This window comes from Abramis brama (genome assembly GCF_963993115.1).
Source record: "Abramis brama genome assembly, chromosome: 12".
Lineage (NCBI taxonomy): Eukaryota > Metazoa > Chordata > Actinopteri > Cypriniformes > Leuciscidae > Abramis > Abramis brama.
In genome coordinates this window covers 37,318,639-37,332,279 of record NC_139974.1, presented here as the reverse complement: position 1 = coordinate 37,332,279, position 13,641 = coordinate 37,318,639, and the positions used below count along the sequence as shown (strand labels likewise).

Sequence of the window (13,641 nt, the reverse complement as noted above, 5' to 3'; positions counted from 1 at the left end):
AAATACATATTTATGGCATATTTTTTTTGTCTAATTCGTGAACACTGCTATTAGAAGCTAGTTTGATATTTAGTTTCCTAATAAAATGACAGTTGTACTTTTTAACCTCTTAAGCTCCTCGTCCATTTTTGGGGATTTCTGCCTGGATTTTCCTACCCAGACTGAAAAAGCCTCACATTTCCACGTTTTTTTTTTTCAGAATAGACAATTTTGGTGTCATTTTACAGGAAACCCTTTGCATTTTCATAAAACAGTGCTAAAAGTGATAAACATTTAAGTATATGTTGTCTGAGCCCAAATACGTGTTTGGTGGACACTTCAGTTTTGACTGACACATTCAGACCCTTGCAGATTTGTGTATGGGTAATCATTAGACCCCATTCATTGTTTTAATAATAGTTATGATATATTTTATCTTACCATATATAAGTGTAGTCTTAATTCGATTAATGCAAAGACTTTTATATTGTTGCAGAAAATTTATATTTCTAATAAATGCAGTTGTTTTGAACTTTGTATTAATCAAACAATCCCGTAAAAAATGTATCACGGCTTCCACAAAATATTAAGCAGCACAAATATCTTCTAAAACTGTTTTTAATATTGATAATAATAATAAATGTTTCTTGAGCAGCAAATCAGCATATCATAATGATTTCTGAAGGATCATGTGACACTGAAGACTGGAGTAATGATGCTGAAAATTCAGCTTTGATCACAGGAATAAATGACATTTTAAAATATATTAAAACAGATGCTAAATGAGCATAAGAGACTTATTTCAAAACATGGGTCCCAAAATTTTGGTAGTGTATTTACAGCTTACAGTTATTTATATAGTTAAGTTTATAGTATTTATATAGTTTTAATTATAGTTCCGCTGGTAACAGCCACAGTCACATGGATAATTTTAATAAATCCAGTTTATCTCATCAACCTATCATCAGATGTCCAGTTTGACAGTACGTTTCAGATACAGATTTCACTCTCGCAAACTCAAAAACATTATCAAAATGTATACAGAAGAGCATTAAATTACTGTAAATTATTTATAGAGATCTGTTACACCTGTTTTTCATAAACAAAATCTGGATTTATTAATTTTTTACAATCACGTCAGAGTAAAACATACATATTATAGATCAAGTTACCTCTCACATTAGCAGTTGACCAATCATATCAATGAAGAAAACAAGAATTACTTAATGCCTGAAAGGTTCAGTGTTCTGTTTAAAGGGACAGAAACGTTAGAGAGAGAGAGAGTGTGTGTGTGTGTGTGTAGGAAACAAGAAAAGTGTTTTCTTTTTCTTTTTTTCAAATACAGTCCAGTAGAAACAAATGTGGAGAAAGGAGAATGAGATTTTCAAACAGCATATAACCTGTGAAGATGCAAGGGAAAAGTAAATGTAGAAAATTCTGCTTAAATTGTGAACTCCAGTTCTGTCCATTAGAATGATGAATCAATGCTATGACAAGTGGCCTAAACAATCTCTTAGGTCCACCGTTGTACCGTAAACACATGGTCAGTGTGCTCTAGCTATGTCAGTAAGGCAGAGGAGTGCTGTATTCCCTACAACCCCCTCCATGCTGTCTGTTACCTGAACTGCATGTCATATAAAGCTAGATCCTGTCCCATAAACTGCATGCATAGATACTAACGTAAAGATCATGCATCAATGCTCGTCTCAATGACTTCTCCTAGTTTTCTCAATTCTTCAAAATAGTGGCAAGTCTGTACATGGCTGAGGTTAAGGTCACGTGTGAGACAACACCGATCGAATGATCAGACGGGATCAATAATGATCTATTGATCTCTATAGGGGTGATGAAAGGCATTCATTTTAAGGTCATAACCTGGTGAAAGATCATAGTCTTAAAGGGATAGTTCACCCAAAAATGACAATTCTGACATCATTTACTCACCCTCATGTTGTTTCAAACGTGCATGGCTTTAATAGGGTCCATGTTGCTATTTTGAATAGCATGAGAAATGTGTGTGTTCCACAGAAGAAAGTCATGCAGATTAAGAGAGACCAAAATTACAGAATTTTATGCCTTTTTTTTTACAGAGTCTTGATTTTGTTCTCGGGCTCAACTAGAATAGATTTCCATGCTTGAATTTTCCTTATTTTTCACATATTCTCCATTGTTGCAGCTCCTCTCTTCCCAGTCTGTCAGTAATACCCTGTTCAGTTCCTGTCTCTATGAAGCCCCTCCTTCTGAAAAGCACAATGTGCTCTGATTGGTCGGCTGGATCAGTGTGTTGTGATTGGTCAACCGCTTTGTGCGTTTGGAGAAATCTCACTCCCCTTACCATAACCGCCATGCAGTTTCAACACACCACTAACTAACTCAACCAGGCCCCGCCCCTTTATTCTGCGTATAGATGGGAATTATTTAAATGAGGAATATTGTGACGTGTTCGTTCCCGGAAGAAAACTCAAGACTACAATGGAGGTGTTTCAGGGAGTTCAGAAACAGTGACACTGATATAGAGAATAACTCACTTTGGAGTGACTTTGTGCTTTGTAACTTTGCAGACCTTTTTCATGCTCAAACAGTAACATCACACACTAAAGAAAGTTAATTTAAGTATAAGCATAATAGGTCCTCATAAATGTTTGAGTGAATTATCCCTTTAAATCTCAACTAATCGCGAGTCATATTGGGGGAGAAGACGGACTTCTTTTGACCCGCTTCTTGATCTGATGCACATGCAGAATGAGGAGAGAACTAACCCCACTAAATTAAACAAACTTGCCTGAACTACTCAAACTATTAACATGCACTTTAACGCTGGCTATTTAATCAAAGAATATTCTTATTTATTTGATGTTCTTGTTTTGTTTTTTTTTGCACGGTGGGCTTCTGAGAGATGACGCAGTGGCAGGGTGCTGTCAGAAGAGAGGAGCCCAACAAGCCGAAGTCATGTGGGAAGGAAACCTGAGCGCCTCACGTTTTCAAGTTCCTTCCTTCCTGAAATGCCAAGAGGAACCGTCCAGGATAAAAATGACAGGAGATGATGCTTTGGTGGAAATACCGTCCATCATGCTGTTCTTTACAGCAATCTGTGATGCCGTTTTCTCGAAGGACATGTCGATGTGATGAATAAAGGAAGAGTACTGGATGCAGTACATTCATTAGAAGCTCAGCGACTTCTTGTGGCACAAGGAGTCTATTGCATCGGGCCAAAGTTTAAGGCTGAGAAGGAGAGTCCGAAAATCAAATTCAGTTCACAATGCCCTGATTTCTTAGAAAAAAAGACAGAGAGAAAAATAGAACTGCTCTGTGGGGTCTATTGATTATCAAAACCTCAACAAAACCAAGAAACAATATTGGCACAGAGACTTCCAAAAAACAAATACCATCAATAAAAGGTAAAAGTAGCTTGAGGGGACAGTCGCAGTCAAGTTATTCGTCCCCTCCTATTTTGGAAGACTGATAAAAAGAGATGGTCTTGGCTAAAACTCTGCCATCAAGTCCACATGTTCAACACACAACCTCAATAATGTCTTGTGAGGAAACTTTCCTGAATCAGGTGGAATAAAATAAAAAGAAGAGAGACTGTTACTACAGGCACGTTAAAATTAAAACGCCGCGGGCATTGTGAAATATAAGAGCTTAGTTTGCGAGGCATAGTCTAGAAAAGTAGGCCAGAAGCCACAATCCACTGTGCAAAGGAAGAACCCATGCAAGATACAGCAACTGTGCAAGGTTAGTGTAGGGAGCTGGCGTGCAGACGCTGGATGATTGGTCTGCTCTCCGGGGGTCATTCCATGTTGCCACTGTCCGACTGTGAGATATTAAGGGTGTTGGCTGAGGGGAACAGGTCGTGCTGATCAGTCGGACTGTGGTAGTCAGAGGTCAGGTCTGGTTCCAGCAGGGACGACAGGGTGAAGTGGGACGAGCCCTTTTTCAGGCACTGGGAGTAGAAGTTTAGTAGCAGGTCCATCTTATTTTCGATGGACTGCACCTGAGGAGGGAAAAAAGAGATTGTAGTCAAAATACAGTGCTATTTTATGATGATTTAATAATGTTCAGAAATATTATTGTGAATATAATGATTATCTATTATGTGAAACGCAATGGGCTACAGACAAGGAAGAAAAACACTGGGTACGTTCACACTGCAAGCCTTAGTGCTCAATTCTGATTTATTGCTTAGATTTGATTTTTTTGTTTGGCTATACACACTATTTTTTAAAATGTGGCCAATATCAGATTTGAGTGTGAACTGATCACGGTCTTGAACTGACCCGCATGCGCATAAGAACAATAACAAGACGGCAAGCAGCGAGCTGTCATACAGACGCAAACATGAAATCAGCATTTAATGCATTAGTTATAATAATATATAATATTTTAGTAATTTAATGAGCAGCAGGTTTGTGCGCAAGCTAGTGATGGTGACGCCTGCTGGTGGAAACTGTGCAAATGCACCAAACACACACATAAAAGCAGCTTTACAAACACAGCGCAAATGTTTTATTGAAAGTATTGATAATACTTTGACAACATTGATAATATTAAGAAATGTTTCTTCAGCATATTAGAATGATTTAATGTGACACTGAACACTGTTTTGGCATGACAGGAAATAAATAATATTCTAAATCTATTAAATTAGAAAACAGTTATTTTGAATTATATAAAAAAGTAATTTTATTAAAAAAACAGATAGATAGATTCGACAATAGATGGTTAGACAGACAGACAGACAGACAGACAGACAGACAGACAGACAGACAGACAGACAGACAGATAGATAGATAGATAGATAGATAGATAGATAGATAGATAGATAGATAGATAGATAGATAGACAGATAGATGGTTAGACAGACAGACAGACAGAGAGACAGATAGATAGATAGATAGATAGATAGACAATAGATGGTTAGACAGACAGACAGACAGACAGACAGACAGATAGATAGATAGATAGATAGATAGATAGATAGATAGATAGATAGATAGATAGATAGATAGACAATAGATGGTTAGACAGACAGACAGATAGATAGATAGATAGATAGATAGATAGATAGATAGATAGATAGATAGATCAAAGCTCACCTGCTTCTCCACTTTCATCACTCGTCCCATCATGCTTAATTCATCCATCTGTTCCAGTTCAGGAGGAGTTTTCTCTCCTTTTTCAGGCCTCATCTTTTTATCTGACGAAATGGCACCACGACCCACGATCTGATCCACCCTTTAAAGAAAAAGAAATCAACGTGACTCATTAGGAAATGCTTTGGTGTTGAGATGAGAAGCTGATAGTGGGAACGATGATCAAACCTCGTCTGCAGGCTCTTGATTCGGCCCAGCATGTCGAGGTGTCCCGCTGAATACTGCTCGATCACATCCTTCACATCGTACGGCCGCAGGGTTTCCTTAAACTTCCTCTTGGCCACCAGGAATTTCAGAATCCTACATTCACATGAGACACAGAAGCACGTTAGAATGACCCAGAACATAGGCAGAACGCCTCCATGGCATTACAGGAAAAGATAAAACAGGAATACTGCAAACAAAAGCAAAGAGCTGTGAAACGAGTCACAAGATTAATGAGTGTAACAAGATTAATTACAGAAAGGGGCGTTATCAATTACACGAGTGGCTCTTCCCCCACCTCACGCCTGGTCATTATTCTGAAGATGACTCCTTCTTTACTCAGAGGGAAAGTGTGTGTACTATATCTGTTGTGTGATGTAATGTAACCTCCAAGGAACCAGGAGAAAAGGGATTTTTTTCCCCCAGTGTTTGAAGCAGAAGACAAATGACATTGTTGATTTATGCCTTAATGTGAATACGCTGTGGAAGAAACTTATTTAGAAAACGAAGAAAAAAGACATTTGGAATGTCCTTCTTTCCAAATGTCCCTCCTTTTTTTATCATCTCCTCTGAAACTCATTAAAATGTCAGGTTTAAAATAAAATTATAAATAATCAGCTTTGTATGCACACTAATTTTCATATGCATTAGGAGCGATTGCATTTAGTAGTGATTTATTTAAATTAATGTTTTAAATTTTTCAGGCATAGAAATATCACCTTTATCACCATAAATATATGAACCCAACTTTGCATTTTGATATGATGGAATTATTAAATGTTTTTAAATAATTAAATGTACTGTTTTATTACACAATTTTAAATGGGTGTTCCCAATCTGATACATTCTGCCCAATTGTGTTTTTGAAGCAACTTATATAAACAGATACATATATTTTTTACTTTTCATTTAAAAGCTATTAAATGTAAATTGTATAAAAATAAAAGTAAACATCTATTTACACTCAGTTGCACAGTTAAACTTCACTGAATTTTCCCAAAACACAATCAATAATTTAAAAACCAATCAAGCACAAATTCCAAAAAATTCCAAAATAATAGATCTAATGTTCCATATTCTTTTTTATTGTGACGTCAGGAGAGGAAGTTGTCTTGACCCCGTTATTTTCGTTAAAATTCAGCAGGTCAGCGCATCTCTTTAATTAGATTAAAGCAGCAAAACATTTCTGGATTAAACACATTATTTAGGGTCCTATTCAGATAAGCAGGATAGCAGCTGAAAACACACTAGACATCAGTGTATGAGCGGAGCGGAGATGCCCTTGAGCACCAGTGCTTCAGTTTTCACCTAAAGTGTTTTTTCCCCCAGTTGTTAGTCAGAGACATGTTAACTCTCTCTAAATTGGCATTGATCCCTGTTATCATCTCAGTGCTCTATCAAGCCCTGCTGACTCAACAGAAAACATGTCCACTCAAACTCCACTGATTATTTATCACAGCGCAGAGGATATCCTGTCTTTAGTATACAGGCGTTTTATGTTTAATAAGCTTCCGTTATGGAGAGTTTCCGTTCTCAGAATACAACTAGGACAATTGCCCTTCCTTATCCTTTAGATTCATTAGCAACCAGCAGGGGGAGAACCGAGCTCGGACAAAAGTCTTGAACTTGCGCTGGTAAATTCTACACACTGTGGAGGACTTGATTTTTTTCAGAAAGAGCCATTGTTTTGCAGGAACAGCTTGCGTGTGCAACAGCAAATGTTGAGGTGTGCATCTCTGCCCGGGTGATGGTGCAGTTTCAGTCGCAGCTCAAAAGAAGAAGTCCACAGCTGGTCCACAGCACACACAAACCTCCCACACAGAACAAACACGTTTCTTGATGACTCTAGAGTTCGGGCTTTTTGCTGTCTGTATATATTTGCCAGCCCCCCCCTCGTCTTTTAATTTTGCAGGTAGCTGCATATTTTGTCAGGGCGGGTCTCAGGTGTGGATAAAAGAGGGGGTAAAAGGAAAAAGAGAAGGAGAGAGGGAAAGGAAAAAAAGAAATCCCATTTATTTCCATCCTCCAAGGGTTTCCTTAAAATGCTGACTCGCTCACTCGACGGCAATGCACTGTATGGCTGTATCATTACATGGTCAGCTTTAGAATACCCCGGTCCACAGATGCATTTGAGATGGGATCTCTAAGAATAGCTGCATGAACAGATATCCGCATTCACTTTATCTGAGGCAGGGATAAATGCAAAAGAACATCCAAACATGCAGAAATCCTCAAATTAATTATTTTGAGAATTGAAAATCTTTTTAGTGATCAAGCTGACCTAGTTCAGGGCAGTGCTTTAAACATTTTGCAAGGTGTGCTCTCATTAACCAGGATAAAAAAATATATAAATATATATATATTTATTATTACATTTTGAACTTTGCAGAAGATAATTCAAAGTTTACTTAAGGGAAATCTGGTTTTAAAATCGTTTTAGTGATCAAGCAGACCTAATTCAGGGCAGTCCTTTAAAAGCTTTGCCAGGTGTGATCTCCCAAAATCAGGAGAAAATAAATTAAATATAAAATAAAATAAAACAAAATAAAACGTTAAACTGTGCAGAAGGTAATTCAAGATTTATTTGAGCGAAATCTGTTTTTTAGAGCATTGCAGATTGTTCTGTCCTAAGCCTGAATAGCGCACACTTCACAGCAGAACACTGATGAACTGTGGGTCTTCCACAAAAGTGAAACCTCAGCGTTGTGGTGAAGCTAAATTTGCCTGTTCATTTAGGACATCAATCTTATAGAGGGCTCTTATGTAAAAGGCAGAAGCTTCTCGCCCAGATAACAGGAAATGATGCACCTGTGAACATGTACACACACCTGGAGCTCTGCCTTGAGGATGTGTTGGGCCAATGTGACCCAATCACCCATTGTGTACTGGTCAGGAGGAAAGGCTTGAAGATCAGAGTGTTCTCAGTACGGGTGACATTCACAGGTGCAATATGTGCACGGTGCATCAAAATATTCATATGGGTGATTCTTCAAATAGATGCACTTTTCCTCTAAAATCCTAAAAAAATTAAACCTCTTCAAGTTGTGTTTGTATTATGTTAAAACATTTATCTCATGTCCTGATCATGACCTCAATCAGACTTTAATGCGTGACTATGTTTGTGACGTGAAGAGATGTAATGACATTTTAATTTTGTGCATGTGCAATTATGCATTTGGTGTTTTTATCCAAAGTGACTTGGATTGAATACAATGCAATTGCTGTTTCTAGTGCCATGCTGTACTATCTGAGCTACAGGAATCTGCAGGACAAATTGTATGCGAAAATATTTTTAATAATAATAATATTAGGCAAGAGTGCACAGTAGAAAATATCTCATTTAAAATGCATTCCAGAAGGGAATTTGCCGTTGTGAAATCAAAATGGAAAATTCGTATTTTTTTAAATGTAATATTGTAGTGTTTATTATAAATGATTTATCCATGCACATCATTATTTTTTTGAATTCATGTGATTTTTGCATTGGTGTGAGGGCGGGACAATAATCCCTCCTCTCCAGCAACCTGTCACTCACATGACATCACAGGAATTTACAAACCATCCAATCAAGCTCACAATAGGGGAGGAAAGAGAATCGCAACTTTCATTTCATGTAGACTTTAAACAATTCTAAAAGATATTTTAATAGGGAAATATAACATACGTTATATATAATAATAATAGTAATACTCTTAAAATTTGAAAGAAAATAACTTATTTTTTAAGTTATTTTTATTTAAAATCTTCCTAGTGAACAACAAATGTCCCCTATTTGAAGAATCACCCAATGAAAATCCTTTACTGACTGAACAGGTTTGCTGCACTGACCAATCAGAGAGAGGCCACTCGCTTCTCAGTAAGAACTTGATAATATTTTTAGAACATCTTGTATTACTTTCTGCTTGTTTAAGCAAGAAGTAGGAACCACAACTGAAGGTTGCCATGCCCTCTTTGAGTCTAACCCCGCTTTGTCTCCATAACGGTCAACTGATGTAATTGCACAGTGAAAAGGTCATGGCTGACAGAGCAGATTCTATACTGAGGTCCCTTTAGCAAAAGACCAACTGTTCATTTAAACTGAACGGCATGCATGGTGACATTATCTGAGAGTACTTGGTCTTTAAGTGAACTATAGGAGTCTGTAGAGCCGTGTGGTGGTGGACTCACCTAACGGCTCGAATCAGGGTCTTCACTGCTGGAATCACATCCTCCATGGCAACATCACAGTAAGACTTGTCCTCTGTGTGCTCTTCTCCTACTCCCTCCACTACGAGAGATCAATCCGTAATGGGAGGAGGAAAACGTACACTACCGGTCAATGGTTTGGGGGCAACGTTTTTTGTTTTGTTTTGTTTTTTTAATAAATTATATATTTTATTCAGAACGGATTGATCAAAAGTGTCACTGAAGTGCAGCATTTTCAAATAAAAGCTGTTCTTTTGAACTTTCTATTTATTAAAGAATCTTGAAAAAAGCATCACCGTTTCCAGCACGACTGTTTTCAACACTGATAATAAGAATATTTCTTGAGCAGCAAATCAGCATATTAGATTAGGATCATGTGACACTGAAGACTGGAGTAATGACGCTGAAAATTCAGCTTTGATCACAGGAATAAATGACACTTTATAATATATGAAAATAGAACAATTATTTTAAATTGTAAAAATATTCCAAATATTACTGTTTTTCTGTTTTTCATTTTTGGTCAAATGGACACTTTTCACACTTCTAGGGCTCTCAGAAGTGGAAGTCATCACAGTTACAGTGGTGAATGCAAGACTAAAGTAAATATATTTTTTGCATTTCCATTTGCTCGAAGTGCTTTAGAGTGTGTAGCTTTTCATTTCTTAAACAACCATGTAGGAAGACACATCATGGCCATATTGACCAATAATGTATGCACCTGTAGATGGAAATAAATGTTGTGACGTGATTTCGATCAAGAATTTTTGGTCAAGATCTTGTATTGACAATGTAAGAGTCCAGCACTCTGTAAAGTCTCCTCCAGCACATCCTAAAGACGTTCAATGAATTTAAGGACTCAGAGGAGCCAATTCATGAGTGTAAATTAGTCTTCAAGCTCCTCCCAAACATTCTTTTCATGGTTTTCCTACAAGGTTGTTTAAGAAATGAAAAGCTACACACTTCTCCATCAACTAGGGTTAGAAGAACTGTTGCCAAACATATAACATGATAATAATCACTGCAATAAGGATCCAATCATAGACTCTTAAGCATTTGCTTATATAATTCCAAACATCAACTTTTTTTTGGCTGGGCAGTGTATATTATTTTTTTGGAAAATGAAAATATGAAAAGCTTTACTAGATTTACGATGCTGATAACTGTGGAAACGACAGTCTGTGAACTGAAAAGGGTCCATAAATGCAGTCTCGGTGAGACTTTCGAAAAATGTAAAAACTCGTATCGACCCCAAACTTTTGAACAGTAGCTTATGTATGTATATGCGTATGTGTCTGTATGAAGGTGAACATGTCAACAGTGGTATCTACCATCTGCAGCGGGCCGTGGTTTTAGGCGGAGAGAGGTTCGGAATCGAGTCCGATCATTGAAGCTCCAGCTTTTCTGGACCTTGCCGGGGCTGGTGGCTTCAGGAATGTTCTCCGTGCTGGGCGAGCGCCGTACATTACCTGGGGGCAAAGGAGAAGCCTTGCTCCGGATAGCCTGAGAGGAGCGGGAATTGTTCATCCTAATGCGGTCACGGAAGCCCATCTTCCCACTGGCGAGAGAATTAGAGGAATGATCTGAGTTGGTGACAAACAAGGAAATTAATCAATCTTCTCATTAGCACTGCCTTGCTTTTCTGTATAAGACTTTTTCCTACTTGTTCCATAATGTGAAAGAGACTATGTTTGCTTATGTAAGAGGACATATCAACATAGACAAACAGACAGAAGGGTTAGGAAACACACATCGATCTATCTACAGGTGGTTAGTTTAATTTACATGATAACGCTGACACAACAAAGGAAAATGGTTAGTCAAAGACATATGTTGCCCTGTGTGAGCATCACATAATTTCAAAGACATTTGGATTCATATTTAAATAGTTAAGAAAGCATATTGAGCGCAATTTCTTGAGCTGAATGGGGCGTGACAGTGTATAAATCGTGCCATCAAAAGGAGCAACTGGAGAAATGCAAGAGCACTCTTTGAATCCATGGTACCACGCACAAACATGCTAAGGAATGTATTTTTTTTAGCCGAAACATTACGCGTAATCAAACAAAATCCGCTTAACTTTATTTAAAATGATGACATTTCAAATAATTGATTACAACATGCCACAAAGTAAGATGTTCTACAGTCCTATTAGCAGTCATCATTGAAATACTGTTTCAATCATGCACATAGAGGTCACAAACCTCATGCACCCTTTGTCAAAGAGCATAATTTTGAAACTCAATCTACATCCGATTACTTTTAGCATGCTAACACATGCTTAAACACATTAAAGGATCTGAAGATCTCAGTCTAAACACGACTCGTACATGCAAACCTCCCCTACAAAATGTCTGACCTTAAGAATTCTTGATATCCCTGCATTCAAATGTTACAACATGCCATAAGTTATTTAGCCTCCGTAAAGTATAACTGACATGCATATCAGAATAAACCATGATGGTTTCAGTAACACCCGACCGCATGGTTTATCTTTGCCCTGTGAGCACATGCAGGCCTCATCTGTGTGCATTCGGCACAGATACACAGTCCTCTGTTCTCTGATCAGCCTCTCACAGATAAGGGCAGTGGATCACTGAGATTATTGAGCTAGTGCAGCCTTCACGTTAGGAATATCCTGATGAATGCCTCGTCAGAGAAGGCATCTATGAATGAGTCGAGCTGCACTGGGTCAGTAAGGCTCAGAGAGATTCAGGCATCAGGGACGGGACGGATCGAGCCCAGTATGCACAGGCACATCACACATGGATACCTCTGCTTACTGCCAGTATGAATCCGGAAGAAACCCCTCTTTTTAGATACGAGCTGACTGAAGAGACACACAAGGGAGAGGGAGGGATCCGTGAGGGGTTGTGAGGGTTAGTCGGCTGTGCCAGGACACACGTGTTACACTTGTTTTCAGTGTGCATTTTCGGGCAAACATTAAAATTTCATATGCAAGTAGTATAAGACATGATCCACATGGATGTTGTTCTTGTTAGAGGATTTGGATCCAACTCAGTTTGTGTAACTTAAAGGTACACTATGTAACTTGTAACTATACTACACTACACAGTGGTTATAATGACCAAATAATGACCAAACCATTATTGGTCACACTTTAGATTAGGGTCCAATTCTCCCAATTAACTAACTATTAACTACAACTTTTGCCTCAATAAACTCCTAATTACTGCTTATTAATAGTTAGTAAGGTAGTTAAGTTTAGGTATTGGCTAGGGTTAAGGGATGTAGAATATGATCATGCAGAATAAGGCATTAATATGTGATTTATAAGTACTAATAAACAGCCAATATCCTAGTAATATGTATGCTAATAAGCAACTAGTTAATAGTGAGAATTGGACCCTAAACTAAAGTGTTACCCACTTATTATAGACGTACCGTAGTGATTCAGGATAAACATGGTTTGGAAGATGGATTCATAATGTAATCAGTCATTATGTAAATGTTATACATTTACATAAAAAAAACCAAAAAAAAGTTACATAGTGTACCATTAATGTAATAACTTAAATGCAAGTTTTTATTTTTAAAGGAATAGTTCATCCAAAAATGCAAATTTGATTATCAAGCTGACTTTCTTTCTTCTGTGGAACACAAAAGGAGATGTTTTGATGCTTTTTTCCATACAATGAAAGTCAATGGGGACTGGGGCGATCAACCTCTAAAAATGACAGTAGTAAAAATAAAAGTTTTTCATGCAGACATCTGTGAGGAACGGGCCAAAATTGAAGCTGCTTGTCGGTATGTTGTAACTACCGTGATTACGAGATGACAACAAAAATAGAAAACTGAATCTGTAGTGGTCAGGCGGTACAAATTTTAAGCTTACAAGTTATAATTATGAGTTCTATGAAGACATGAACGCTTTTTACAAGTTGGAATCTCATAATTACGGCACTTCCGACATGGCGTGAACGCACCTTGAAATCCCTCAGCCGTTGCCTTCAAATCTCATATTGACTTATATTTCAGTCTATTTCTAAAATAAATCTATTGTATGGCTCCAGCGCACAAGTGAACCAATGTTATAGTGCCTTTTTTTTGTAATTTTTTGGTCATTCTTAACAGCTCCATTTTACTTGAATTGTTAATA

At 37.6% G+C, this 13,641-nt stretch overlaps 1 protein-coding gene across 4 annotated transcripts in view; it reads right to left on the bottom strand.

Annotated features, from left to right (window-relative positions):
• Window positions 1-1,071: 1,071 nt before the first annotated feature.
• kcnq4 (potassium voltage-gated channel subfamily Q member 4) overlaps window positions 1,072-13,641 on the bottom strand; it is a 55,101-nt gene continuing 42,531 nt past the window's right edge. For all 4 annotated transcript variants that reach the window (XM_084131284.1, XM_084131285.1, XM_084131286.1 and 1 more), the window contains 5 exons: window positions 10,853-11,079; window positions 9,504-9,603; window positions 5,301-5,432; window positions 5,076-5,214; window positions 1,072-3,973 (listed from right to left, as the gene is read on the bottom strand). In XM_084131284.1, coding sequence (XP_083987410.1) covers window positions 3,770-3,973; window positions 5,076-5,214; window positions 5,301-5,432; window positions 9,504-9,603; window positions 10,853-11,079 — 802 coding nt within the window. In that variant the 3' untranslated portion in view covers window positions 1,072-3,769. The remainder of the gene's footprint in view (window positions 3,974-5,075; window positions 5,215-5,300; window positions 5,433-9,503; window positions 9,604-10,852; window positions 11,080-13,641) is intronic.